Source organism: Linepithema humile, chromosome 8 (assembly GCF_040581485.1).
Source record: "Linepithema humile isolate Giens D197 chromosome 8, Lhum_UNIL_v1.0, whole genome shotgun sequence".
Classification (NCBI taxonomy): Eukaryota; Metazoa; Arthropoda; class Insecta; order Hymenoptera; family Formicidae; genus Linepithema; species Linepithema humile.
In genome coordinates, this window is record NC_090135.1 from 9,422,196 (window position 1) to 9,447,586 (window position 25,391).

Here is a 25,391-nt window from a genome sequence, read left to right on the forward strand (position 1 = left end):
CTAGTTTTATTTTAAAAAATTTTTCAAAATCTTGTATTTGATCTAATTAATTTTTAGTTCATGCTTTTAGTTTCACAATTTGTTTGGAATTATGTTCGTGGTTGAGTTATGACAACAATTCGACGTTTGCTCATTGATTCACGATGAATGACAATTTAGAGAATATTAATCCGAAGCTTTACAAGAAATTGGACGATAGAAAAATCACAAGCGAAGAAGAAGACGAAGATGTTGCGGATGAATTCGATGCGAGAGAGATTTTCGGTATTTAACCTCAAAATATTTTTAAAGTATTAATAATTGAGTTTTGGCGCTTGTTTATTCTATAATGTGCATTATTTAATATAAATGTTTCAGTAGCTGGATATGTCTTAATTTCTATTCACGTACTAATAAAATAATTATTTAGTAAATATAAAATAGTTTAATATTTATGAATAACATTTGAAATAATATTTACAATTTTAGTGTTATTTCTATTAATTTTAATCTTTATTGCATATATGAAAAGATGAAAGTAATATTATTTTGGTAGAAAAAAATTGTATCTTTAATAATGATTCTCTTAAATATTTGGCCACTGGGACATTTACTTTATATATTTAATCTCTACTTACCTCTTAATAACTTGTGTATAATAATGCCATTAATATTATATTAAATATTTTATTTTTTATTACTAATTAAAAACCAAAAGTATGTATTGTATAAACGAAATAAAATCTAATACTGATTACTAAATAATTTACAGATATAATTAAGAACATCAATGATCCAGAACATCCTTTGACTCTGGAAGAATTAAATGTAGTAGACCAAAGTCTCATTGAGGTAAATCTTAATAAATTTCAATATTCTGAATTTTACTGCATTTCAAAATTACTAAAAACTAAATGTTACAGGTTGACGATAAAGCAAACAGAGTGAACGTCAAGTTTACACCAACAATTCCTCATTGCAGCATGGCCACTTTAATCGGATTGTCCATTCGTGTTCAATTGTTGCGTGCTTTACCAGCTAGGTTCAAGGTTAATGTGGAAATTTCTCCTGGCACTCACGTTTCAGAAGCAGCAGTGAACAAACAACTCGCAGACAAGGAAAGAGTAGCTGCAGCTTTAGAAAATTCTATGCTGCTTGGTGTGATCAATCAGTGTTTAGGCCCGAGAAATTAGAAAGTGTATGGATTCCAAGATGTCTCTCCTAGAATAGACGAAAATTTCATTATGTATATATATTGTATATGAATATATAATAAATTGTTAAACGCTTATTTGGAAGAGTACTTTTAATACTCAAATATGGAGTGTGCCAAAATCGTAAGAATGGTTCTCTGGCTCTTTCATTATAAGTATGTATTAGTTTTTGTATTATCTTTTTATATTTTAAAAAATACCAAAAATGCTAATTTACACGGGTAATAATTGTTACAGTTCCAATTTTATATCTTCTCACATTGGATTTTAATTATTAAGAAGAACTCACTGCGTAATTCATGGTTTTTAGTTATTTAATTTTTCCAATAACTTATAACCAATAACTTATTTTAAATATTAAACGTTAACGCCCAACCTTGGCTTTTAATATTTAAAATAAGTTATTGGTCATTACTGTATGAAATATCTATAAGAGTTTATCATCTTTTTAAATATTAACAAAAATGCAATACTTTATTTACACACACGCACGCACGCACGCACACACACACAAAATTATAGAAGTAATTTATTAAAATAATTTAAATGTACATTTTCAAATTACACAGGTTATTGAAAATAACTGATCTTTTGCTAAATAAACTGTAAATGCAAAAGTAAATACTACAATACATGTATTTACAATACGTGTGTATTATTTCAAATCTGATTGATATACATAATCATGTTTTACAAGTATGCATTATCGACACTTTGTAGATATAGCAAATATCAGAACCAAAAAGTCGTGGACGTAGCACGGAAGAGACCCAAAAGATCGTGGACATTACCTACGGGATTCTTGGACATTGGCTACGTAGTTCAATGTGCACGTTTTGTGCATATAGAGGCGCTAGCCCACAGAAACACGTAAAATGCGGGCATGTCCACTCTCAGTCTTCTCTCTGGTTTTATTATGTATTTTTTTGTAATGTCACTGAAGAAGGCCTAACATAGGCAGAAACGTTTGATTATAATTGTAATTTGTATTCATAATATAATTTGAATTTTCTGCACGAACACCTTGCAACGGCTCTTTCCGCCTTTTATTCCTATTATCGTAAGAATAATCTTGCAATCTTAATTTCGGAAGTCGTTAAAAAATATTGCAAGTTTTTATTTGAATTTGTGAAATTCCAAGTCAGTAAAAAAATTATTTTCTAGGAACTTTAGCTAACCATGGTTTTATTTCTAGTTTTTTTTATTGAGCATTGGATATCAATGCGATTGTGCATTGAAAACGCGGCCTGTCGATTTACCACGTGACTACGTCATGTGACATATGTTTTGATCCAAGATGGTTGTCAGAATACGATAATTTTGTGTTTTGTTGATGATTTGCGCGGAAAATTTGGTCGAGTTTCGCGTTCAACGATTTCCGAAAAGATGCCCGTTGACATTAATCGATTGACAGAGGGTTGGCTAGAGTTGGAGAGCGATCCCGGTGCGTTAATAACTCATAACTTTTCTGTCAATTTTCTGTCAATCTTCTGTCAATGAAGATTTAGTTTAGAAAATGGTCATTTTGCGTCGTTAATTCGTGACGCGTAAAAACTGCAATTTTATGTTTATGGTTTGTTAGGCTTGTTCACACTGCTCCTAGAAGATTTCGGGGTGAAGGGTGTTCAAGTGGAAGAGATCTACGATCTGCAAAAGTCTCTGGAAGGTCCGGTCTATGGCTTTATCTTCTTATTTCGATGGATCGAAGAACGGCGTTCTAGACGTAAAGTCGTAGAGCAGGATGAAAGTTTTGTCAAAGATGAAGAGATTGTCAACAATATCTTCTTCGCACAACAGGTCCAACATACAGTTCTTTGCATATCCAGTTTAAGATAATATGATACAAAATTAATTTATTACATTTAATATTATATAATTGTTGCAGGTTGTCCCGAACAGTTGTGCTACTCATGCACTGCTTTCGGTTCTACTAAATTGTCCGAATATCCATTTAGGCACAACACTGTCACGATTAAAGATGCACACTTCTGGTATGTGTCCGGAGAACAAGGGCTGGGCGATTGGCAACACACCGGAACTGGCATGTGCGCACAACTCACATGCCATGCCACAGGCCAAGCGGCGGCAGGACAAAAATACCGGCGTCTCAACAGGCAGATTCACCGGCGAAGCTTTTCACTTTGTCAGCTATGTGCCGATAAACGGTCGGCTTTTCGAGCTGGACGGCCTGAAGCCGTATCCCATGGATCATGGGCCATGGAAGGAACACGAGGAGTGGACGGAACAGTTCAGGCGTGTCATAACCGATCGCTTAGGCATGGCAACGGGTGAGCAGTTGCAGGATATTAGATTCAATCTTATGGCCGTCGTACCCGACCGACGCCTCGCTATCTCGCACAAATTAACAATGTTGAAGACCAACAGACAGATAGTCCTGGAGGCGTTGCAGCAGCTGGTGAAGTTAAGCCATCAAGACGGCGGTAATGTGGAGAAAAACTCGCACGTAGAGGCCGATAAAGAAAAGAGAAATAAAGTTGAGGACGAAAACGGATTGCCTGCTAAAACGGAGGTTGAAGAATCGCCCTCGATTCCCGCCATCAATGTTGAAGGTAGTAACGATTCGGCGGTGGTCATTGACGAAACAGTCTCCAGCATCACATCTGGGAAAACTGAATCTAGGTAAATAATATTATTTTCTTTTTTATTAATAGTTTTAGTTTTATTTCAACACTTTATTTAATTTAAATAAACCTGAAAATACAACGGTAATGGAGATAAATAAAGTAACTTGTAAATCTCTTCTATAAATTTCTGCTGTCAAAAAATTACAATTGTACTTATTTCCTTTTTTGTCGTTAAATAACTTATGATATACGATTTTGCGGCGCTGCAATTTCAATACGAATGCATGCGATGCTTATGGCAATATTTTATCGATTTATTCGATTTTAGTGGAATGGAGAAAGTAGTGATGTGCGCTCTCGATTATGCCACGCCGCTGCAGATTCAGACTTCGCCGGCTCATAGTTCTTCGAGTACGGACACGTCGTCGGAAATCGGATCTGCCTTTAATTCGCCTACCCAAGGTAAACAAAAAATACATGCTTTGCTCTTCATTACGACACATCACACAGTCGTCTGACGGTGCATACTTTTTTGCTCTGACAAAATATCAGAGCGTTCGGACATGTCATTCGGATCGACTTGACTTTTTCGGATCCCGGTGCATTGTAACAAATATAGTAATGTGAATCGGAAGCAGGATCCTTTATCTTGCCGAGCTCCTTACATAACATTTCCTCCGACGATTCCTCACTGTGCATCGTCGCGTCTTCACGCTCGACGGTGAATATTTCACTCGTCGAGAGCTTGCGTCCGCACGTTTTCGCGCTTTCGATATCGCAGATCCGCGAGTACATGTTAAAAGCCGTATGCGGTGGGCAAGAATACTCCGTCACAGAAGCCGTTTTCGGATCGCACATATAATATCTGTCGCAATCGGTTTTATTCGGTAGACGAACATTCTTCGTGCACGCCACAACGCTGACGGTACGCGACGATAATCGATGAGCGGTGACTCTGTATTCGTTGATCGTGAGATATCGTCTGTTTCCTAGATTATCAGTGATCCTTATTACATTGTTGTCGGGATCAAGACTGTTAACTAACAGGTCCAAGGTGCTCGCCGTCGAAACGGCATCAGTCGTCGTTGCGACGTTGTCTATCTCGTTCGGCTTAACGTTATTTGGTTCGAAGTGACTTTGATAATTCACCGATATGTTCTGCTTCCGGTTGTGCGACGCGAATATCGTGATTGTTTGAATTGGACTCGTGGTCGTGCCGCTTCCGACAGACGCCGACAAAGAAGCTGATATCGCGGCCGACAGTTCCTTGTGGATGTGCAATCGAGTTATCAGATCGTTCAACCACTTCTGATGACTGTCTATGATGTCCTTGTACTTTTGCATCAGCGGCGACTGCGTTATTTGACTATTGTACTCGTACAGATAATTCTCCTCCTTGTGATACGTTACGTTTCTCAATCCTGAGTTCACGCGCGTTGAGTCTTCGAATTCGATTAAAGGTTGCGCGGTGACCGCCTCGATCGTTGAATCGACGAAGTCGCTGATTGCGTAAGACGAGTCGATCGCCTCGGAGAAGTCCGGGGGATCCTGCGTGTAGCCCAGATAGCTGGTTTCCGTCGGATCGATCAGCTCCGGCGTTTCGTATCTCTCCGTCACGAAGGTGCTGTCGGTGGAAAGTGTGTCGCACGTCCAAATATCGCCGGGAACCACGCACATCCGTAAATACGGTTGAAACACCTGAAATCGTATTTTCGCGTCTCATTAACGGTTCGGCTATTGGAATTTCAAATGCCCGGAGTCTTTCTAACATCTGTTTGCTCGCTCGTTAACATCTTACCAAGCCCTCGGTACACCTAGACGGCACCCACACGTAGCCGCCGCCCGGTAGGTTCATGCAGTTGTAGAAAATCGTGCAGCTGGTGAGATGCGGTTTCCGCGGTTCCGGGCATCTCGAGGATTCCGCCGAGAGGATCGCACTGCATGCGAAAAAGGCCGCGAACGCGAGCCGCATCTTGTCCCGCTACAGACTGCACCAGTCACGGATCCGTTTCGTGAACATTATGTACTTTTCACACGCAGACGCCTTGTTTCGCACCTTCCGCGTACAGTTATTTGACCTGTCTTCTGCCGACGCCGCTCGTTGCCGGTAATTGAGTGGAGTTTCTGGAAATGCTTTTACACAGACAGTAAAACGATCGAGTATTTTGTGATTGTACAATCACTCACTACGAAACTTTGGTGTTCACTGAGAGAGATTTTGAATGTCTTGATGTTTTCTAGCTTGGGGTTGGAATTCCGGTCAGAGCAGTCCTACGTCGACCAAGGACTTCAAAAAATTCGTGGTGATCAGAGTCGCTGGCGACGAGAAAAACGAGGCGGGACTGAGTACGAATTAGTTACTTCTGCAATTTATAATCCAGATTTGTGATGTATTTAATATCGAAATCGAACGTTTAAACAGGTCGTTCTCTGGGAAACATAAATATAAACGGGAAAAGGTTAGTTTCCGACAGCGGCCATTTGCACAAAAAGGTGTGTTTGTCCGGCGAAGTCAGGATTCCACACGCGCGCGTAAAAACCAGCAACGGCGACACGGTGACGGAGGAGAAAAAGGTCGAGAAGATCGATCCCAAATTGTGCTCCAAGTATCCGGAGCTATTTGAACCGCATACGTTCGCACCAAAGGACCTCCTGGCGCTGCTGAAGAACCTAGAGCACGAAATCAGCGTGTGTGAGACCAGCCTGAAGGACGAGAACGACAAAAGAAACAAGTACAAGGTTCGTTATTGTGTTCTGCAAATGGCTACAAGAGCAGTTTTAAAAAATTACGATTTGATTATTGATACTTTGAAAACATTTCAAGATAATGAATATGAAAATGGCGAAACTAAAAGAGAAGCATCTATTATTCACGAGAAAATGGAAGAACTTGAATTTATGTTTATGCTTATATTATATAATAATATATTAGAAGAGTTTCAAAAAACCAGCAAAATATTACAAGATCCTCAAACATCATCTGTTATTTTCAATGAGGAAGATCGTTATCGATTTCATAATTGTAGTTTAATTCGCGCAGTTATATTGCTTATAGTTTAATTTTGTAAAGTATTAAGAAGTTGTTGCGAATTTTGTAGATCGACGACTGTCGGAGGACGCATAATTATGATGAATTTATCTGCACGTTCCTCTCGATGCTCGCTCAACAGGGAAAACTAGCAGAGCTAGTTCAGCAGCATCTGACGTTGAAAAAGCACACTTCCGTCTCGGTGAATAGGGTTCACAGGTACAGGTTCCAATGCTCGATTATGCTAAATTCTCACAAAGTGTTTGAATGGTGGCGTTGAATTAATTTATTGAGTTGAACTGCATTCCTGAAATCCAATTTCGATTTTGCATTTTCAGGTCGTCGAAAAAGTCCGACACCCGCCAGAACTCCTCGCGCAGACGACGCGGTAGAACCAAATGTAAAAAGCGAAAGTAATCGTCGAGCGCATAAGTTTAAGGCATAGGCAGCTCCGTTCGTTCGGATTGTACACACTCACACGCTGTGGAAAATCGCTTGGTAGTTTTACAAAAATCATGATCATGTGAGGAGGCCATAGATAGTTTCTAAAGATGTAGCGTCGCTGTTTTCATTTCAATCATCGATTTTTCAATCATCAACTGGATGTTTCTAGCTTTTTAGAGGAATCTTATACAGGTATGATTAATTTTTATTTGGTTTTTATTTGGTCATGATGAATAGAAATTGCTTTTCTAGACTGAACAAATGTGAACTTTGCGATGTATACATATAAGTATATTTTTTCGTATTCTTTATGTAATTACGCGTGGTATTTTAATCGTCCAGAGATTCTATTTATATTTATATCTTACGTTTGAAACATAATCTTCCGCACATCTTCCGCCTGTTTCTCGCGGGAATGTTGCATCCATGTTCTTTGCTGATTTATATTTCATACGAAATATACGACTTGTACGAAGAATGCTCCATACCTTTTTAATGAGAGAATGCTCGGGGAGGGAGGAAGGGGAGGAATAAAAGAACAACGAGGAGGGGGCTTTGTCAAAAACATTGAAAATATTTATTTATCGGTATTTCATATACAAGTACACTACACGCGCTGTAGATATGTCCCTTAGTGTCTAAATACTTACATCTCCGGACAGCCGGAGGAAGGAGAAATCAAAAAGCTTATTTAGATCGGCTGGAATTGCGGTCTTCGCATCGTGAACGACGACGCAGACGACAGATTTATCGGTCCTCGCCTCTAAGTCGCTTTTACCGTTTAGTATAGTGCAATAGGAACTGTAGTCGAAACGCGCGCGTGAACGATTTCGCGGGATACAAATAGGAAGAGAAAAGAAGGAGGGGGAGAGAGGTTCGGGCGCGAAAATGTCGTTCCTTCTCCGGCCGACGGTTCCGGCGGTCCTCTGTGAACTGCTTTTTGGCAAAAACGTGCGATTGTATGTACAAGAGTTTGCGGCTCTCTCGCAATCGTCGCGTGCGATCGTTCGAGGCGAGCGAGGCATAAGTGCGCGAGTAATCGGTGTGTAGGTAGTTGTGTGTCTGTGTGTGTGTGTGTGTGTGATTGAATCGTATTCGGAATCGTGTCGAGATCGTCGTCGACGCTGATTTGCAATAATGATCGCGCTCGATAGTTAACAGTAGAAGATAATAATGTATGTATTTACACGCACGGTACTGCATCTTTGTTCCTTCTCGCCGCCGCGGCGAGAAACGCACACGATTCCGTCATTACAGGCACTCTCGGTATTTTACACGCGACGCGGTGTATCGCCGGCGAAGCCTCGTCCTTCCTACATCTCGGCGACGATGACTCGGAATTATTGCTGGCTACGCCGCAACCCCGCGTGCGTTCTGTCGATTTCGAGGTTGAGAATCGGCGAGTCCCCCTGCGCGCGCGCGACCGTCGACGCCGCTCGTGGAATTCCGCGCCGTACGAAATTCGGAACATTTATACTGCGAGGAGAGTAACATAATAAAAACAAGGGAAAGCGAGAGGAATATGTAGACGAGATCGTTTCCGCGAGCGACGCCGAATACAGTCTCGCGACGCGGCGGGAGGACTCCGTACGCCGACTTCTTCCTCGTCTTCCATCGTTCGCCCCCGCCGTGACACGGGCGATTAGTGTGCAATAAATAGAGGTGCCCTTTTCACGATCGCCCTCGAGGTTAACGTCGATTTCGCGTCTCTCTCTCTAGCGCTCTACGTATCACATATGGTAAAAACGGATGGTCGATCGGGATCAGCGGGACGCTAAGCTGCGTAACTCCCGGTACCGTCGGACTCCTTTTCCGCATCGCCGATTTTTCCTGCCGCTCGCTTCGTCGGATCGATGAACATCCTGCTCTCGGTAAGGAAGGGAGAAAAAAAAATCGCACTTTGGTTCTGATTGCCGGTGACGCGACTTCGATTTCCCGACGACGCGCATCCTACCTTCGAATCGGCGACGACACACACTCGAGCGCTGTACACGCGTTACAGTTCGTTTCAATGACGATATCGAAAAATACATTAATTTGAAAAATATATATATATGCATATATATATATGTATATCTGTGTATATATAATATATATATTTCTTGCAAGTATATATCTGCTGTGTATATATTACATTACACCCATAGGCTCACTTAATACTTCAATACGCGCTAAATTCCGCCTTCCAAGAGGATTTTTCTTCCGCGGCACGCACACGCCCGAGTCGGCGTTTCCCCGTCACGGCGCTTGTAACACAGATGCACTTTCGTCTTCACATATACATATATACAGACACGCTACGTACGTCGATCGTAGTGATTCGATAGCAAAAGTATAAAAAAGAGATAGACAGTCGCGAGAGAATTGGACCTCGACGTGAAAATCCGGCGCGAGCGTCGAAGAGACGCAGCCTCGCTATTTATTTATCTTTTTTTTCTTTTCTCTTCCGAACTGAAATCCGCGAGGGAACGAAGAGGAAAAGTTCGGGGACTTGGCGGAAGGCTTCGTCGAAGTTGCCGGCGCGGCTTTCGAGGTGCGATAAGAAGCAATAAATAAAAAGCGAATTTGGAATGAACACCAGCAAACCGAATCTTTGAAATTTCAAGCAAGATGAACGATTGCTTACAGAAACTTTCGATATTTGGTATTGATCGTGCAAGATGGAAAGTTCGGTCCTTTTGGCGATGAATAAATGATCAAGCCGCGCCTCGAAGCTCCGCCGTGCGAGGTCGTCCGTCGCTCGCCGCTTTACGCGTGATCGCAAACAAAGATGACGATGACGAAAAAAAGAAAAAAAAAAACAGAGAAAAAGAGGAAGAATCCCCGCTTCGCTACGCGGAGAATGAATCGTATTTATGGATATCCGATGGTAGTGAAATAGCCGGTTGCGCGATCAATTATCAATCGGCGAGTGATTCGCGTCGCGTGGAATAACAACGTCCGGCACGATTCGCCGCGATACGACTGCCCGAATCGACAAAGCTCTAATCAACGATAATGGTAATAATTAGAAGAAACGATTAAACCTACGGGAGTCTTACAACGTAACTTACAACACTATAGGTATCGCATCGGCTCTTAACTCCTAACTCCACTTCAGATAAGGGCTCTTTGAACCCTCCGACCGATAGTCGTCGACACTCGGGAATCCCAAACGGCGTAAACTGGCGTCACTTTCTATCACAATAAGTTATAATTTTACCGAAGAAGAACGCTCGCGTTCCAATGAGGCAACGGACCATCGGTCGCAGGATTAAAGTTTCGCAAGCGAGACGCATCGTCCTGTCGTCGCGTCTTCCGATTATCGTCCGTTCGAGACCGCTTATGCAACGAGCAGATCGGCCGTAATTAGCAATCACAAATCATGAATCAAGTTTCTCGTTAATAGAAAATATATATTCTTCCTTTTATTATTAAATAAAATATTAGATGTGACAGGGATTTAAATCGAAAAAAAGATTGCAGAAAATTCCAACATTTAATTGCGAATATTAATTGATCGCCAGTCACTTGCTCTCGTTGCACTGGCGAACGAAAAAGTCTCTCGCAATCTTCATTAAACAAACAAACAAACTTTACAAAATTCTCTCGATCCTTTGCGATCGACTTCGGGCGCGACATCCGGCTCGACGTCGAACTCCGCGACGGTCTTCCCTCACGACATCTTGATCATGCCTCCACAATCCGTTTGCAAGAATCCCAAGGCACTCGGCCGAAGGAAGAGGAGGAAGGACTCGCGCGATCCGGCGAGATGGGCCGCGTCCTTCACGGTCCGCTGACCGCGGCATGCCCCGTCACGAGGCTGTCCGCCACCGGGGCGCCTGAGGGCTTCAAACGTAGTATTGACTGCAGGCTCGCGACTTCGGACGCGAGACGATCGAGTTTCAGCTTCACTTCCCGATCATTTTCCGAGACCGCGGACACGCCGGTCGAGCCGGACCACTCGGCGCCGAGCGAGATGCCGGAATCGCGCTCGTCGCTCGAGCCCTCGTTGTCCCACGGCGGCGACGCTCGCGGTCCGGGCTCCTGCTTGATGCCCTGCAATGCCAGGAGCGCGCTCGCGGCGTCCTTGTCGCCGATGCGCGATTTGTGCCTGAGCTTGTGCGGCAGGCTGTTGTTCGCGGCCGGGTTGTTCTGCGAGCCGATGACCATCGGCGGGCCGCCGGCCTCGTCGCCGCTGCCGGACGACAGCTCGTACGGTGATTGCGCCCGGCGGCCGCGCGACGATAGATTCAACGCGCTCGTCGAAGTGTCCAAGTGGTGGTGCATCGCCGGGTGCGAGTACGGATACTGGTGGAAGCTCTCGCTCTCGGGATACGCCGTCGCGTCCGGTACGAAGAGCTGCGCGGCGGGCGAACGGGGCGAACGGGCGCCGCTCACCGGCTGATGGATCACCGACGTGTGCACCGGGCTCGGGGTGCGCGCGTACAGAAGGGCCGTCGTCGCCGGTAGCTTGGCGCGCTTCACGTTGATCGTCGATTCGTTCGGCAATGCCGCCAACACGTGCTCCGTGTTGATAACGGCTTCGCCGCAAATCCCGAACTTCTCGCGTATCGCGTCGAGCTGCGCCTTTAAGATATGATTCTCCTTGCTGAGTTCCATCACGCGTTGTTCCAGCACCATGTCGTTGAAGCGGCGCTTCTCGCGCGATCGCTTGGCGGCCTCGTTGTTGCGCCGACGGCGATCCCAGTAGCTGTCGTCCTTCTTGTTGTCGGGGATGAACTCGCGCTGCTTGCGTTGCGAGAACAGCTCCTTGCGAATGTCAAAGTTGGGCGAGTAGCTCTCCGGGGGGTGGGTGTTCACCTGCCCGGCGTCGTGATGAAGATGCTGCTGCTGCTGTTGCTGCTGCTGCTGCTGCTGCTGCTGCTGTTGCTGCTGCGCCGATTGCTGTCCCGGATGATGGTGATGGTGCTGCGGTTGCTGCAGCGGCGGCGGTTGCTGCTGCGATTGATGCTGCTGATGCTGTTGCTGCTGCTGTTGGATCGTCGCCGCGGTCGGCGGTCCACCGTGATGACCGGGATGGGTAAGGGGTACCGTGAGCGGTCCGTGGGCGTCGTGGGGTCCGCTGTGCGGAGCACCGTGCCCGTTGTGCGCCATTGTGTGCGTGGCCGGCATGTTGCTGTTCAGACACGCGGTCTCACCATTGATGGGCGATCCACTCTGGCGGGCGACAAACTCTGCCACCATAATTCGTCTTCTTAGTACATCTGCAACGAAAGAGAAAAAAAACACTTGTTAGGTAAATCGGAGGGCGCGATTATTTTTCTTCTACTAAATTGAACGATAAACTGGCTAAATTTTGAGCCACTTAATATAGCCATCTTTAATATACAGAAGTTTTTCTGTAATTGCTCTCATTTAAATTACGCACATTGCTTTATCACTAAATTGTTTCAAAGAGCTCGGGAAATTTTTGTTTCGCGTCACTTTCGAGTCAGTTCACGCGCGCAATGCGTACTTATTAACGGCGATGACGAAAGTCGCGTAGCGTGCCAGGCGACGGCGATAATATGTAGCACATACGTCACGTAGAGGACTGGCTAACGATCGGATTACGTATTATTCCGCAGACGAATGGGCACATAGGGAACGCTATTTATAATTGAAGAGCTTAATCACAGCTGTTGTACAAAATCGGATTTTTAAGAAACGCGGATTCTATGTGTTACCAAATTTTTCATGAGCTTTCCCTACAATTTTCACATTTTTTACAATACATGATACAATTTTCTTCATTCTCGTTGCTTTATTCAATATTTCTTTACAGCGTAACACAAAGTTTTTATACGACAAAAGATAAAAGTAATTTTCTTTATTCATATTTTTTTCTACGTTATCTTTAACAAAAATTTTAGTACAACAAGGGATTGGAATCTTTGCGAATATTGATGAAAGTTCCTGTATATATTTATTGAATAATCTTTTTTTCTTTTTATTTATTTTTACCCTCCATACTTTCCTATTCCGTGACACACATTTTAACACAACAAAGGCGTCTGATTTATGCGACCATTTGCGACGCCGGCGTCGTCCGCGTATTTCGGTGACCGGAGGACAATCGTTGTCGATCGTGGGTGTAAATGTGGCCGGGGACTAAAACGAGAGAATGGGCAGAGATAAAGAATTCCGAGAGATCGGAAGACGTGCTCGCACTGCCAACGGGCGCTTCTCTCGCCCGAAGTTGCAAAATAGCCTTGGGTAAGGTCGCGTTTCGCCAAGGTCGCAGGTGCCAGTGAACTCGGCGCGAACATTCGCCTTTGATTTTTCGCAAAAATATCACTGTTTTGCTAATTTTTAGATGACCACGTTGATTATTCAAGACGAACCGGTCCTCGATCTTTACGACGGACGCTTTCCAGAAGATTGAGTCTTCAATCACCGATCGATCGGATGACTTTCGACATCAGATTCCCCGATTCCATTCAGCGGAATTATCGTCGTCATCGTCGAAGGCAAACGTGACGTAAGTCCATATAATTAAACTGTCTGCACGCTGATTATCGGCCGCCGATTAAGCATCGGTTGCCGGAGCGCGTTTCCTCCCGCGCGCGAGCGCGCGCGTTTATTTTTAACTCGCGATCGCAGATGAAAATATCCACACTCTGCGTCTCCGGCTTCGCCTTCGCGTAAATACGTAAGTAAGTACGTTTAATCCGAGTGTTACGCAATCGCACGTGCATCTTCCTAGCCGCTCCACGTGTTCTGGACACCGAACGACTGCGTCGTGTAGTTGCCGCTTGTTTACCCAAGTTTCCGATATTTACTACATCTCCCGGGATGCGAGCAAGATTATCTTTTTTCTCTTCTATTTTCGGATCGCCCGTCATGCCGTGTTCGGAAAATCACACACGACGCGCTAATCTCATGCCCGATTTGCCACGCGTGGCCTATATATAAGGAATCCACTTTTAGACAAGAGATAAGATCCATTACGTAAATCGACGCGTTCCATATACAGGCGAATAATTTAACAGCAACGTGCTCTCCACGTGTCAACTGCATCGCGCGCTTATCGCCACTGTGATAATCGACGATGTGCAGATCCGATTTTGTAAGGAAAAAAAAAAAATGCATGTTCCAACGAGCGCGACAGTTACACGCCGTTAAACCGCTCGAAAATTTCGCACATCGTAGTTTCGCGAAAGAATGCATTTAATGTGAAAAAAACATTTTGGACAAAATTCCTAGCGCATATTAAATTTTCGAATCGCTACAAAGTGTCTTGCGTAAGATTTGTTTTTCCGCTGCTATTAGATTTCTATTTCGCGAGCGTACATTTGTACTTATTAAATTATTACATCATAATCGACGCGGCGTGGGAAATTAAATCCTGGCAATAAAACGATGCGCTCGTCTTTTCATTATGCAACCGTCGATGAACTTTGGCTTTTGAAGAAAGAAGCGGGATGATAAGAACGGAACGCAACGGCGGTGCGGATTGTGTAAAAGCCCGTTGCATTTTCGCGGGATACCTCGCGTGCTCTCATCGCGATGAATGTCACCTACGCGCACACGTGCGCAGGTAGCGGTGAACCTTGGCTAATCACTCCGAGTCTCGCAAGATGTGCGTTCATAGCGCGATTCGCGTCCTTCCGCAGGTATAAACGTATGCGACTGAGCAGGCAGTATGTGTGTGCGTGCGTGCGTGTATGCCGTTTCCCGAGTGAGCAAACAATCCGCGCCGACTCGAATACCGGTGAGTTTAGTGACACGAGCGGGAGACCGACGCGTCGCACGCCGAAACGTCGTCGCGAAGATTCGCGGAGACGAAGTTACATCGCGGCAGAGAAGGGGGGGAAGATGCAAGTCGAGATTTCCAGGATCCTGATATGGAAATCGGACGACTCACGCCGCGTGACGCACCGCCATCGCCGCGCTGCGCGCCCGCTCGTTATTTAATCCGACGTTACGTAATTTGTCGCCGCTTGTTTTTCAGAAGTTCGAGCGAAGTTAACAGTGAGTCATTAATTCCGCGACGCTCATCAAATAGGTCGAGTAACTTCTTTTTTTTTTTTTGTGCACAAATATGAAGTTTGCGAAATATGAAAGATGAGCGGTGTTGACGCCGTGTCAATAATAAATAATATTTGTGGTATCATATCAGATAAATAAGATATCAAATCGTCTTGGAAACAATAATCTTTATTGATAAATTCATCGGAAAAAAAAAAAAAAAAAAAAAAAAAAAAATGACAACCTCGTTTCCACTGTTTCCCGCGAAACAAGTCGCTCGAACTTATAGCCCTTTCCGATCACGCTCGCAGGATCTGGACGTTGAAGGATGCGGATCGTACATTTAAGAGAACACGGGAGTGTGCATTGCGACACGATCCGAACGCCTTCGAAAGTCGGTTTCCTCGATATATCAGCGCGCGCGCGCGAGAGCGGGTAATGAATTATATTGGGACACGAAACGGAACGTTGTCGAAATTGAGCAATTCCGCGGAATTCCAATCGCCCAATTACGTACAACGGTTTCGCGTGACTCACGTTCAAGTTGCGCGCGGGGGGGGGGGGGGGAAGCCCGATCCGACCTGTCGATTTTTCCGCGGAAGCCGCCCACGCGAGGTATCGGGTTCGCTCGAAGGAGAGTGAACGTATTTGGCATTAAAATAATTCGCAACAGTATTTCCGACATCGAATACGCGCTATTTAAAAAGGCGGGGAAAAAAAACCGATCAAACATTGCGACATTTCAAGTTTAATTTTTCTCGAATTTTGCTTCACGATATTTTTACGCGTATCGATTGGGAACAAAAGTCACGTAGATGCGCAAGCCCGCGTGACGTTTGATATTGTAACTGCGCTCGTTGATATCGCAATTTTGCGAAACCCCGATGGACGCAGTCCAAAACTCGCCACTTCCGCCCACGAGGAAGCGGGGACGCTTCTACGCGTCGAAATTAGCTCGGAATTATTTCGGTGACTCGTAAATTCCGCTCAATCGTGAGCGCGTCTATTTGAGGCGTGAATTTACGCTCGCGTACGCTTATTATTAGCATTTGCGCGCGGAGAGGAAGAGACAATGCTGCGAAAGCGCGGCGCCGTTCGTGCGCATCGTCGATTAATCAGGCGCATAAACAGCACGTCGTTTGGTCGACGTAATTCCAACGCAAATCGCGCAAGCATTGACCAGCGGGGCGATCTTTCCGATCTGTCGCGTCGTGACGCACGTGGAAACGCCGCAGTGACATAGTAGGAAATTACGTTCCCTCCTTCCGCTTCTCGCGACAGAACGCGGAATAATCGGCGAATTCGTCGATCAGAATGCCCCGTGCGAGAATTTTCGTGGCTTTAAGGTTCCTCGTCGCAGCATGTGCTCGATTCGCATTAAGATCGGCCGCGATTATTACATCACGTGCATGTCAACTCGATGACGACGGAAGTGACTGAAATCGGCGGGTAAACAAGATGCGCTGCGATTTTTGCATAAATATAATATTTATCTTATCTGAACAAAATTATTCCGCTTCCAAGAACGAATTTGCTCGTGGAAATTAAAATGACAAAATGTGGAATTGATAAAGCGCGTAACCCGTTCATCGTGACCTCCCGGTTTCTCTCTGTCGCGTCACGTGGACGAAGCCGAGCAGATGAAAAAACAATGCCGATATTCAAATCGGCACCGGCTGTTAAAAACAGATCGACAGACGTGACGTCAATGTTTGCAGTGTCGCGCTCGGTTAATTTTATGCCACACGACGAAGATGTGCTCCGCGGAAATAAATATTTATTAAATTTTAATAAGCGCAATGCGAAAGTGCGCAATTTTCATCAATCGCCGTCGCTCACGCATTATGTGCTACGTCAAGTAGCCGCGTTTATCGTCCGACTTTAATTCCATGACACGATAGTCCGCTATATGCGAAATGCAAAGTGAATTGCGATGTGCCGCTTCCTCGAAGTGATCTCGAGCGTTTTCGCGGTTATGTTCCCTTACGCGGCAGAGCAGCGTCATCGGGAACTTAAATGGAGGTTGAATCACGGAAAGTGGAATCACGTAATCGACTCTATTTTCGCGCAATCGTACGCAATCGACCGAAATCGTTGGTATCGGAATTACGGGCTCATCCGCGGATTTTCCACCGAAACGTCACGACGCATTGCGCATTGCGTAACTTGCTTACCAAGATGCGGCACGTACCGCATGTGCTATATAGTAGCGATAACAATAGTAGCTTTGTTCTGGAAAGATGTTAAACATATAAATATGATATAGAAAAATAGATAGTAAAATATGTGAAAATAAATTTATGGTAAAATTTCCAAGAGTAAAAAAGGAAGAAACAATAAGAAAATATAGGAAAGATAAATAAACACGAGACGAAGCAAAGATCACGTCGCGAATAAGTGATATAAGTATCTATTACACGGTTGCACGTTTGTTTATTGCGAAGATCGTCGTACGTGACGTAGGTAGAAGCCTGAGTGTGCAATGATTCGGCTTGATATAATTTAATGATGAGCTCATTGAAACGCATAATCCACGTTAAAAGTTTGAGGCGCAGATTCATTTTTTTTTCGTTAGATCGCGTTAACGATTTTTCTACAATAATAATTATTGCGCACTATATTTTATTTTCTTCTTATATATAATTAATATTATATCTTTATTATTCTCTTCTTTTGTATAATAAATATTTTATCTAGATTTTTATCGAGTTTCGTAGACAAAAAGCTGTTAATTGAAATCCAAAAGTGTGTGTGTTCACGCGAGACGCAATTCGTACGAGAAATACGATTAAACAGTCGTCATTGATTCGATTTAGAATTGCGCGGCTATTAATATCCGTCCGGTTGTTACTATTGTTGTTCGCGCAATAAACGCGCCCGTTACACACCGGGAAAAACGTTGCGGCCAACTGCGCGACGCATCTTCCGAATGGAAGCGCGAGTCTCTCTTTCTCTCTTTTCTCTTCCTCTCTTTCTCTTTTCGCGATATCTGCTCGTTATTATTATCAATTGGCATTTCCGAGGAAATCTTATCTCCGGTGTCACCTAATTTTCCAGGAACGTAATGAGAAAAACAGGGATAGCGAATGAGAGAGAGACGGAACGTGTTGTCGCGGGCACGTGTTCCGCTGCGCGTTGCGCAATGCATCGCCGGGTCTGCACGTGGCCTGGCTGTATGCACGCATCGCTCTCATTTGCGACTCGACGGATTCTTTTTCCCGGAACGCGACGCGCGTGCGGGTAGCTCGCTCCCAAGATTGATGCGTAGCGCGAAAAACGGCGATCACGCGTGCGACGCGATGTTGTTCGTCGAAGCGTTTTCCGCATTTTCCGTATTTTCCGTATTTTCCGTGTCATTAATAAGAGGACACATCTTTCCTGTAGGGAAAAATATTTCCGGGAAGCCAATAAATTTTCCGCGCTGCTGTAGTAATTAATTCAAAAAAAGGAAATATACGATAAAATTAATGAATTGCTTAATTAATAAGAATAATTATGCAATTACGAATGCAACGGTTTATTATATTTAAACGACGCTATGTGTGTTGGATTACACTGTAATTATTTATATTATTGCATAGTAATTGCATGCCGATCGCGGCATTTCGGTCTCGCATACAAACGGAATATATTGTCGCGCTTAATTTTGCTTCGTAACTTCCGCTGGACACAAATATCGCGCTATCACGACAGCTATATTTTTTTTTGTCTCACGAAATCGATATCATAGTTTAGAGTACAAAATAATTAGCGGCGTATTATGTTGTGGCAGATGAGTAATAATTAGCGTGATATCACGCCGTATCTCGATTAAGTCATCCACGTTGACCCGGTGCCAGGGAGTTTGTTTTTTCTCCTGACGCGCTCTCCGTTCGAGGAAGCGGCATCACAATATGCATACGCGATGTATTCCCGCGCGTCCATATATATCTTCCCGGAAATTTATTTACATTATTTCCCCGCCGCTTCCGGAAAACCTCGCGACGGAACGAGCGTCTAAAATTGTTATTCGGAAAAGAACCACGCATCCAGGAAGCGACCGAGCGAAGGTCTCGCCGCGCAGCTTTCACGTGAAATGCATAATTTATAAATAAAAGCAGTAATGTTCGAAACTGAAATCGTCGCGTGACGGGTGTATGCAAATGACAAACAGATAAATCGGACGCACTCAGCGTGGCGATCTTGGCGACCATCGGAGCGCGGAGATATTATTACTCGCGGTATGTGCGACTTTCAGAAAAACCGCCGAATAGGAGATGCGCGCGTACGCCCGAAAATAGTCCCGGGGTACGACGAACTTAAACGCACGGACGCACGTATACGTAATTGCGTGCACGTGTGCGTGTTTGTGTGTACATGTGACTGCGTACAATGTCGAGACAGGAACGAGGCGGGTCGAGTCGAGCCGCCACCCGATATCCGTTCAGTCGTGCGCGCGTGTTACGACTCTTGCGGTCAGCGTTCACGTAACAGAAGCGAGCACTGATACCGTTATCGGCCTCCGTCGAGGCATTTCGAACCGGTCGCTCTCCGATTTCGTTTCCCGCGGCATTATGCAACTGGGCCTTCCGCGCGCGCGTGCGATAACGTCAATCGGTCCGTCGACGGGAAAGAAAAAAATTTCTGCGTGCGAAATTTACGAATTGCAACAACGAGATCGCGAGCCTTGGAGAGAGATCGTAATCGCGAGGATTCCGAAGCCTCCTCCCGCGCGCTTGATAAGGATCCGACGAGATGAGCAGTGCCGGGAGAGGATCTTTTTTTCGATGCGATTGACCGGGGACACCCGGTATAGTTGTATTATAGTCGCGTTACAGAGGCACGCTTTGTCGTTACATAATCGTGCGTCACGCGGCGCGGTCGGCTTGATACGATCCAGAGCGGCAAGGAGAGATAGAGAGGGGACAGCAGAAGCGAGAGACCAAATTACACGAGACGAGCGCGTGTAGCTCCTACACATTGTAGACTCCGGACACTCCGCTCCAAGCTCCCCCCGCTTATAATTATCTCGCACGAGTCGCCCCACCGGAATTCTGATTGGCACTCATTTCCACATCTCGATGTTTTCTGATTCTTAAAATATCGCACGTGGCTCATTAGTGCCCAAGGATCCAAAGAATCACAAGGATTTTTCTAGCTATTAAAAAAAATTTTTATTCCAATTTCGTAATTTGCTTAAATAAAATATCCGATCTTTCCTTCAATGATTTAATCATCCTGTGAAAATTTCTTAAATTAAATGTGACTATTTGTTCAGAAATTTTCGAGCTCCTTAATATTGTAAAAACATTCTGAATAATTACATATAACGTTTAAAAGCATATAAAGATTATATAAAAATTATATAAAAATTGACCAATTGGAAAGGTTGCGAATTTTTAATTACGTGATCGTCGATGAGTACACAAGGAAAAGAGTGAGATTAAACTGCTCGTGGATCAAAATAAACATGATCGTTACACGTGGCTCGCCGAGTCCTTGTGTTGTTTCGGAGTGACACGTCGTGCATGGACTGCGGATCGAATAGCGGAAGTAACGTCTTACAGTGCAGTCCTCCTGTTTCGATCACGACTCGAATATTTGCTCGGAGTATGGTCGAATTTTAATCGCTGTCGCACGTTTCGGCGAGATCGCACTCCACGTGAGATCTGTGACGATTCTTCCAGTTACACGTGACACGGGCGCGTAACGAGCGAGGCTTTTACGCGCGGACAAAAGTGTTTATCTCCGTTATGTAATAAATACGCAAGATGACATTATAACATGTGATCAACGTATTTTTTTCCTCGCTCTATTTATTTACTCTATTGCTCCGAGAGAATTATCATTTTCAGAAAACATAATACTTTCATAATATCTTATCGTTTTAAACAACAAATATAAATTATTTATTCTTCTTCTTTCCGACGAGAGATTTTGAAATCGATCTTATCTTGACGAAATCTAAAAGACACTAAATTAAAGTGAAATTTTAATTTAATTAATTGGCGGTAATAAATCCGACGAGCATGCATTGCGGTTCGACAGCTAATTAGCGATTAAATTCCAAGATCGCAGTAAGGTTCCTAAGGGCCCGACCGACGGTGTGAAAGTCGCTTAAGAAACAACGCGGTCCGTGATGCAACGTATTAGCACACAGCGCGTGCAACGCTCGCGCAATTCGCCTTGTGTTGTGTTGCGGCCGCGCGCCGCGCCGTCCCGTCCCGTTCGCCACGTGACTGCAACACGTGCGTCGGCTGTTATGTTAGACCGTTCACCTTCGTTGCATAATACGAGCGAGAAAAGGTCACCGCAGGCGCGAACAACGGAGTCTGATATTTGCTAATATGATCGATAAACCGCCGTCGCTGTTGCGTCGGATCGCGGCATCGTCGCGGAATTCGGTCGCCCGGTCTCCCGAGAGGCGAGCCTCGAATCGGCGGTCATTCATGACGCAACGCCCGCCGCGATTTATAATACGGACGTTGAAATATTGTTATCCATACTTTTCGATTGTTAAAATATTTATTCGGTATTTTTTTTTTTTTATATTAAAATTAAGATCAGCGAATTCGATGAGGTGTTGAACGACCGCGTCGTTTCGAATGATCGCAAGAGAAATGACACAATGTTAATTCCGCGGCGTTAACATTGGTGTCGACATGTTTCGAAATAATTATTGCCATGTTTTTTTAAATATAAAAAAAATAACGTCCGACAAACAATCGTTGATTGAAAGTTCAACAACTGCGTCGTACCGCGTGATTGATCGCAGGAACAGGACGATCTTAAAATTCCCTGGTGGTTGCGGTTGTCACGTCGGCCGTCGATATCGTTTAAATAAGAAATAGAGCGGCGCGAACAGATATAATACCGTCTTTCTCTCGTTCTCTCGCTGTCTCTCTCTCTCTCTCCCTCTCTCTCTCTCTCTCTCTCTCTCTCTCTCTTTGTACTGTAATGATCGATGAGCGGCCAATGACGCAACGTATAATCCAGTGTCCGAGACGCGACGACACGTATGTACCTAGATATCGCCGGTATATATCCGTGCTTGTGCATACACACACACCACACGCACACACACACACATGCACATACAGACGAGAGAACCGTAACGAGCGGTAGCCGTACTTGCGATATCGCTCGCGTTACACAGTGCAACACCTGCGACGACGCGCATTTCCGCTAAACGGCGCAGATACCGCTAATCCGCTCGGTGACGCGCGACAATACCCAGCTAGACACAATATCTACATAAGATAAGACGATCTTTTTTTGCACGGGAATCTTTTTAGCGCAATCAGAGCTCAGAATTGTCAGCTCCGAGTTCCAGAAGTGTTCTCTCTCGGCATTGAATGCACACTGTCATCGATAAAAGCTATTTATTTATCGCGATTCTCGCTATCCGTGATATCGCCCACGATTTATTCTAACGCGTCTGTAACTCGTTATCGAGACAGCTATATAATTTACTTATCTATTTAATTATCTGTTTAATTATTAGTCTAACGATCGCGCGATTACGATGATACGATTCAACGTACGTTCTTTTTCCATCTTTTTCGATTTTTCGTGCGACAGATACGACTATTCCGCGCGATCGAATTCCGTGCGAGAACTCCGGCGCGAGATGCGTGCCCTTCGACCGGAGTCCGTGAAGTCGATTACGCGGACGGTTTGCGTCGCGAAGTTGAGAGAGTTCTGTAAATTGGGCCGTGGCCCACTTTGATAGAGAGCTATAGTGGCGAGCGGTGCAAGGTGGGAGGAGGATCGATGGAGAAGGGGGAGTCCGCGACTCGTTGTAACAAGAGAAAGAGGGGTGGGGAAAGGGGGAGACCGTTACCGTTTTGCGAGAGGATCGCAAATCGATCGTTTCTCGTGGCCGTCACGTGGAGAATACGGCTCCGTAAATCGATCGCGATAGCTCAGATGACTACTAAAACCCCACTATTGCCGTTTCATAATATGTTTTAATTAGTCAAATTCGCCACAGAATGGCCGACTGTTGATTTTAAATTATAATTAAGTCGTGGCTAAGAAGCGAGAGAAAGAGAGCTCGATATAATCGAAATAACGTCGATTTCTCTCACATAATCCGAATGGCGAAGACGTAAGGACAGAAATAAAATCTCGACCTTGATCCTTGATCGTGCGACGCGCGTTTCGCAAACCGCGTTCGCACCGCGGCAGCGGTTGTCGCGGCGCTCGGTTGCATTCGCAATTTCGCACACTGCGAGAAATGAATTTGAGTTCTTCGAGAGCGCCGACGTCTCGCCGTCTCTCGGCCACGCAGTGACGCAACGCCGACAGACACGTTGCAACGATGAACTTTCGCAAGCCCCGAAGCGACAAAGCGACGAGAAGCGTTTTATCCTCGTGACGTCACCAAGTTGCGGTATTAATTGCATTTCTCGAAACTATGCGAGCTTTTATCTACCACCTGCGTTATTCGAGCATCCGTGATTCAGCCGTGAATCGACAGTCACCGATAAGATATGCAACGACAGACAATGGATGCACACGAGAACGAGCACGTATCGCGGAATATATCGGCGTTGCGTCATTTGCGCGAGAGCATCTTAAATCGCCGATTATAGCTATCGGTTTGCAGTTTCGAAATCGTGCGAAAAAATAATATATTTCATTTTCTGCACGTTTTACTACGTGTGATGTAACAGATTTGATAAATGTCACTTTGATCAGCACTTTGAATTGCGAAAAAATATTTCACGCCGATTAAAAAAATCATAATGAAGATCAGGCAGTAGTTTACAGTTGAAATAAATTGACTTTGCGATGTTAGCAAGTCAGAGCGATCTCTAGCCACTTAATCGCGAGCTAATAGAGATCTTGACGAACGAGAGAGCTGTCAAAACGGATCGTGACTCGAGAGTTTCGCACACGCCGCGTTTCACCTGCCGGAAACACGTGCTTCAGAATGGATCTTGCGTCGCGAATCGAAATGAACGACGACGGCAAACGTTAGATTTCTAAACAATTTTTAAATTTCAATCGTTTCCTGTTTCCGGAACAGCGACACATTATTTCTCGATATTTTGTTTCATTTCGGAAAAATGAATTGAGAATCGCGCTTTGTTCGCCAATTTTTTCGTCTCGACAAAATCGCGCAACACCCTCGAAAAATATTCTCTTATCGAGTTAAAACTTTTCGCAAGAATTTTTTTGATACTTGAATGTGAATGAGTTAGCGTGAAGTCACAATTTCGTAATGTGACATCATTATCCTGAAGGACTAAATGAAAAGTGAAAAGTACTCACCAATCTTGAAAGATTCCGTCGTTTCGGAGCGCACGATGGGGCAGCGATCCACTTCGTCGTTGACGGTCGATCCTCTGCCAATTATATTCTGCGCGAACAGTCAAGTGTTACAGTCCTCCAGCACCGTGAACTATCGCGATGAACGTCGAAACGGGAACGGGCACGCGGTGCTCCGTTCGTCGAACTTCCTCTTCGAGCGCGACCGTCACAGCGACGTAACAGTCGTCCCCGTAACACGAATCTCGGAGAAAAAAAAAACCCCTCGAGACTGCTACCACCGAACACTCGATAAAGTACTGAAAGCGGACACTTCTCCGAAGGGATTAATTAATTGCCACTGGAGGCACCTCCTGCCTCCCGCTGACGTGAACTTGAACTTGAGCTCGCGATGATGACAACGCGATCCGATGCGTAAGCGTCGATGCACTGCGTGAGCGTAACAACGACGGGCGTGTATATAAGAGTGGTATATATATGTATATATATCTCTCTATGCAGACTCCTTTGCGCGTTAAGAGAGAGAAAGAGAGAGAGACAGCGGAGAGCACACGTCCGCTCGCTACGAAGCCAAACTGCCGACTAACTGCGCGCACCGCACGAAACTCTGACGGTGACTGCTGCGCGCTGTCTTGGCCCCAATGTCGTCTGGCTTCGATGCCGAGAAGGCTGACTAGCCGGTGGGGTTGCCCTTCTATGTGTGTGCGCCCGTACGTGCACCTCACGTGTGAGAACGTAGGTCGAGAGGGGAATGAGTTTACGCCTGGTTTATACTCGGTTTGTGTGGCAGTATCCCCTACCTACTCACTGCTACCACTACCACCATCCCCTGGCTACCTCCGCGTCAGAGAATCATCATTCCCCTCCACTTGATCCCCTTCCACCACGGCGAGTGCCTTCGGAATGTACCGAGTCGCTCGGAGCGGACGAGCA

The 25,391-nt window shown here is 44.9% G+C and overlaps 4 protein-coding genes across 5 annotated transcripts; 2 read left to right on the forward strand and 2 right to left on the reverse strand.

Moving 5' to 3' along the window:
• The first annotated feature begins 34 nt into the window (after positions 1-34).
• galla-2 (MIP18 family protein galla-2) lies at positions 35-1,270 on the forward strand. Its single transcript, XM_012374833.2, has 3 exons — positions 35-264; positions 752-831; positions 903-1,270. The coding sequence occupies exons 1-3, from the start codon at positions 144-146 to the stop codon at positions 1,170-1,172; spliced, it is 471 nt and encodes a 156-aa protein (XP_012230256.1). The 5' UTR covers positions 35-143; the 3' UTR covers positions 1,173-1,270.
• A 1,175-nt stretch (positions 1,271-2,445) lies between these two features.
• caly (ubiquitin carboxyl-terminal hydrolase calypso) lies at positions 2,446-7,728 on the forward strand. The gene is made up of 8 exons (XM_012374972.2): positions 2,446-2,637; positions 2,776-2,990; positions 3,079-3,833; positions 4,107-4,240; positions 6,020-6,124; positions 6,201-6,517; positions 6,877-7,025; positions 7,145-7,728. The coding sequence occupies exons 1-8, from the start codon at positions 2,580-2,582 to the stop codon at positions 7,221-7,223; spliced, it is 1,812 nt and encodes a 603-aa protein (XP_012230395.1). The 5' UTR covers positions 2,446-2,579; the 3' UTR covers positions 7,224-7,728.
• LOC105676804 (uncharacterized) lies at positions 3,866-6,021 on the reverse strand. The gene is made up of 2 exons (XM_012374977.2): positions 5,577-6,021; positions 3,866-5,476 (listed from the first exon to the last, which is right to left on the reverse strand). The coding sequence occupies exons 1-2, from the start codon at positions 5,748-5,750 to the stop codon at positions 4,271-4,273; spliced, it is 1,380 nt and encodes a 459-aa protein (XP_012230400.1). The 5' UTR covers positions 5,751-6,021; the 3' UTR covers positions 3,866-4,270.
• A 76-nt stretch (positions 7,729-7,804) lies between the features above and the next one.
• On the reverse strand, positions 7,805-25,179 carry LOC105676803 (uncharacterized). 2 transcript variants are annotated; one of them, XM_012374976.2, is made up of 2 exons: positions 24,462-25,179; positions 7,805-12,457 (listed from the first exon to the last, which is right to left on the reverse strand). In XM_012374976.2, exon 2 carries the CDS (start codon positions 12,435-12,437, stop codon positions 11,016-11,018), a length of 1,422 nt encoding a protein of 473 aa, XP_012230399.1. In that variant the 5' UTR covers positions 12,438-12,457; positions 24,462-25,179; the 3' UTR covers positions 7,805-11,015. The 2 variants fall into 2 exon arrangements, with proteins under 2 accessions (XP_012230399.1, XP_067216272.1); XM_067360171.1 differs by lacking the exon at positions 24,462-25,179 and adding an exon at positions 13,577-16,631.
• Positions 25,180-25,391: the final 212 nt, after the last annotated feature.

What these genes read in the sequence shown, in the direction of transcription:
- galla-2 (XM_012374833.2), top strand. Translation starts at nt 144, where the DNA reads ATGAATGACAATTTAGAGAATATTAATCCGAAGCTTTACAAGAAATTG. An exon ending in CGATGCGAGAGAGATTTTCG is followed by an intron (nt 265 to 751) that starts GTATTTAACCTC and finishes AATAATTTACAG; the next exon opens with ATATAATTAAGAACATCAAT. An exon ending in TAGACCAAAGTCTCATTGAG is followed by an intron (nt 832 to 902) that starts GTAAATCTTAAT and finishes TAAATGTTACAG; the next exon opens with GTTGACGATAAAGCAAACAG.
- caly (XM_012374972.2), top strand. Translation starts at nt 2,580, where the DNA reads ATGCCCGTTGACATTAATCGATTGACAGAGGGTTGGCTAGAGTTGGAG. An exon ending in AGAGTTGGAGAGCGATCCCG is followed by an intron (nt 2,638 to 2,775) that starts GTGCGTTAATAA and finishes ATGGTTTGTTAG; the next exon opens with GCTTGTTCACACTGCTCCTA. An exon ending in TCTGGGAAAACTGAATCTAG is followed by an intron (nt 3,834 to 4,106) that starts GTAAATAATATT and finishes ATTCGATTTTAG; the next exon opens with TGGAATGGAGAAAGTAGTGA.
- LOC105676804 (XM_012374977.2), bottom strand. Translation starts at nt 5,750, where the DNA reads ATGCGGCTCGCGTTCGCGGCCTTTTTCGCATGCAGTGCGATCCTCTCG. An exon ending in CTAGGTGTACCGAGGGCTTG is followed by an intron (nt 5,477 to 5,576) that starts GTAAGATGTTAA and finishes ATACGATTTCAG; the next exon opens with GTGTTTCAACCGTATTTACG.
- LOC105676803 (XM_012374976.2), bottom strand. Translation starts at nt 12,437, where the DNA reads ATGGTGGCAGAGTTTGTCGCCCGCCAGAGTGGATCGCCCATCAATGGT.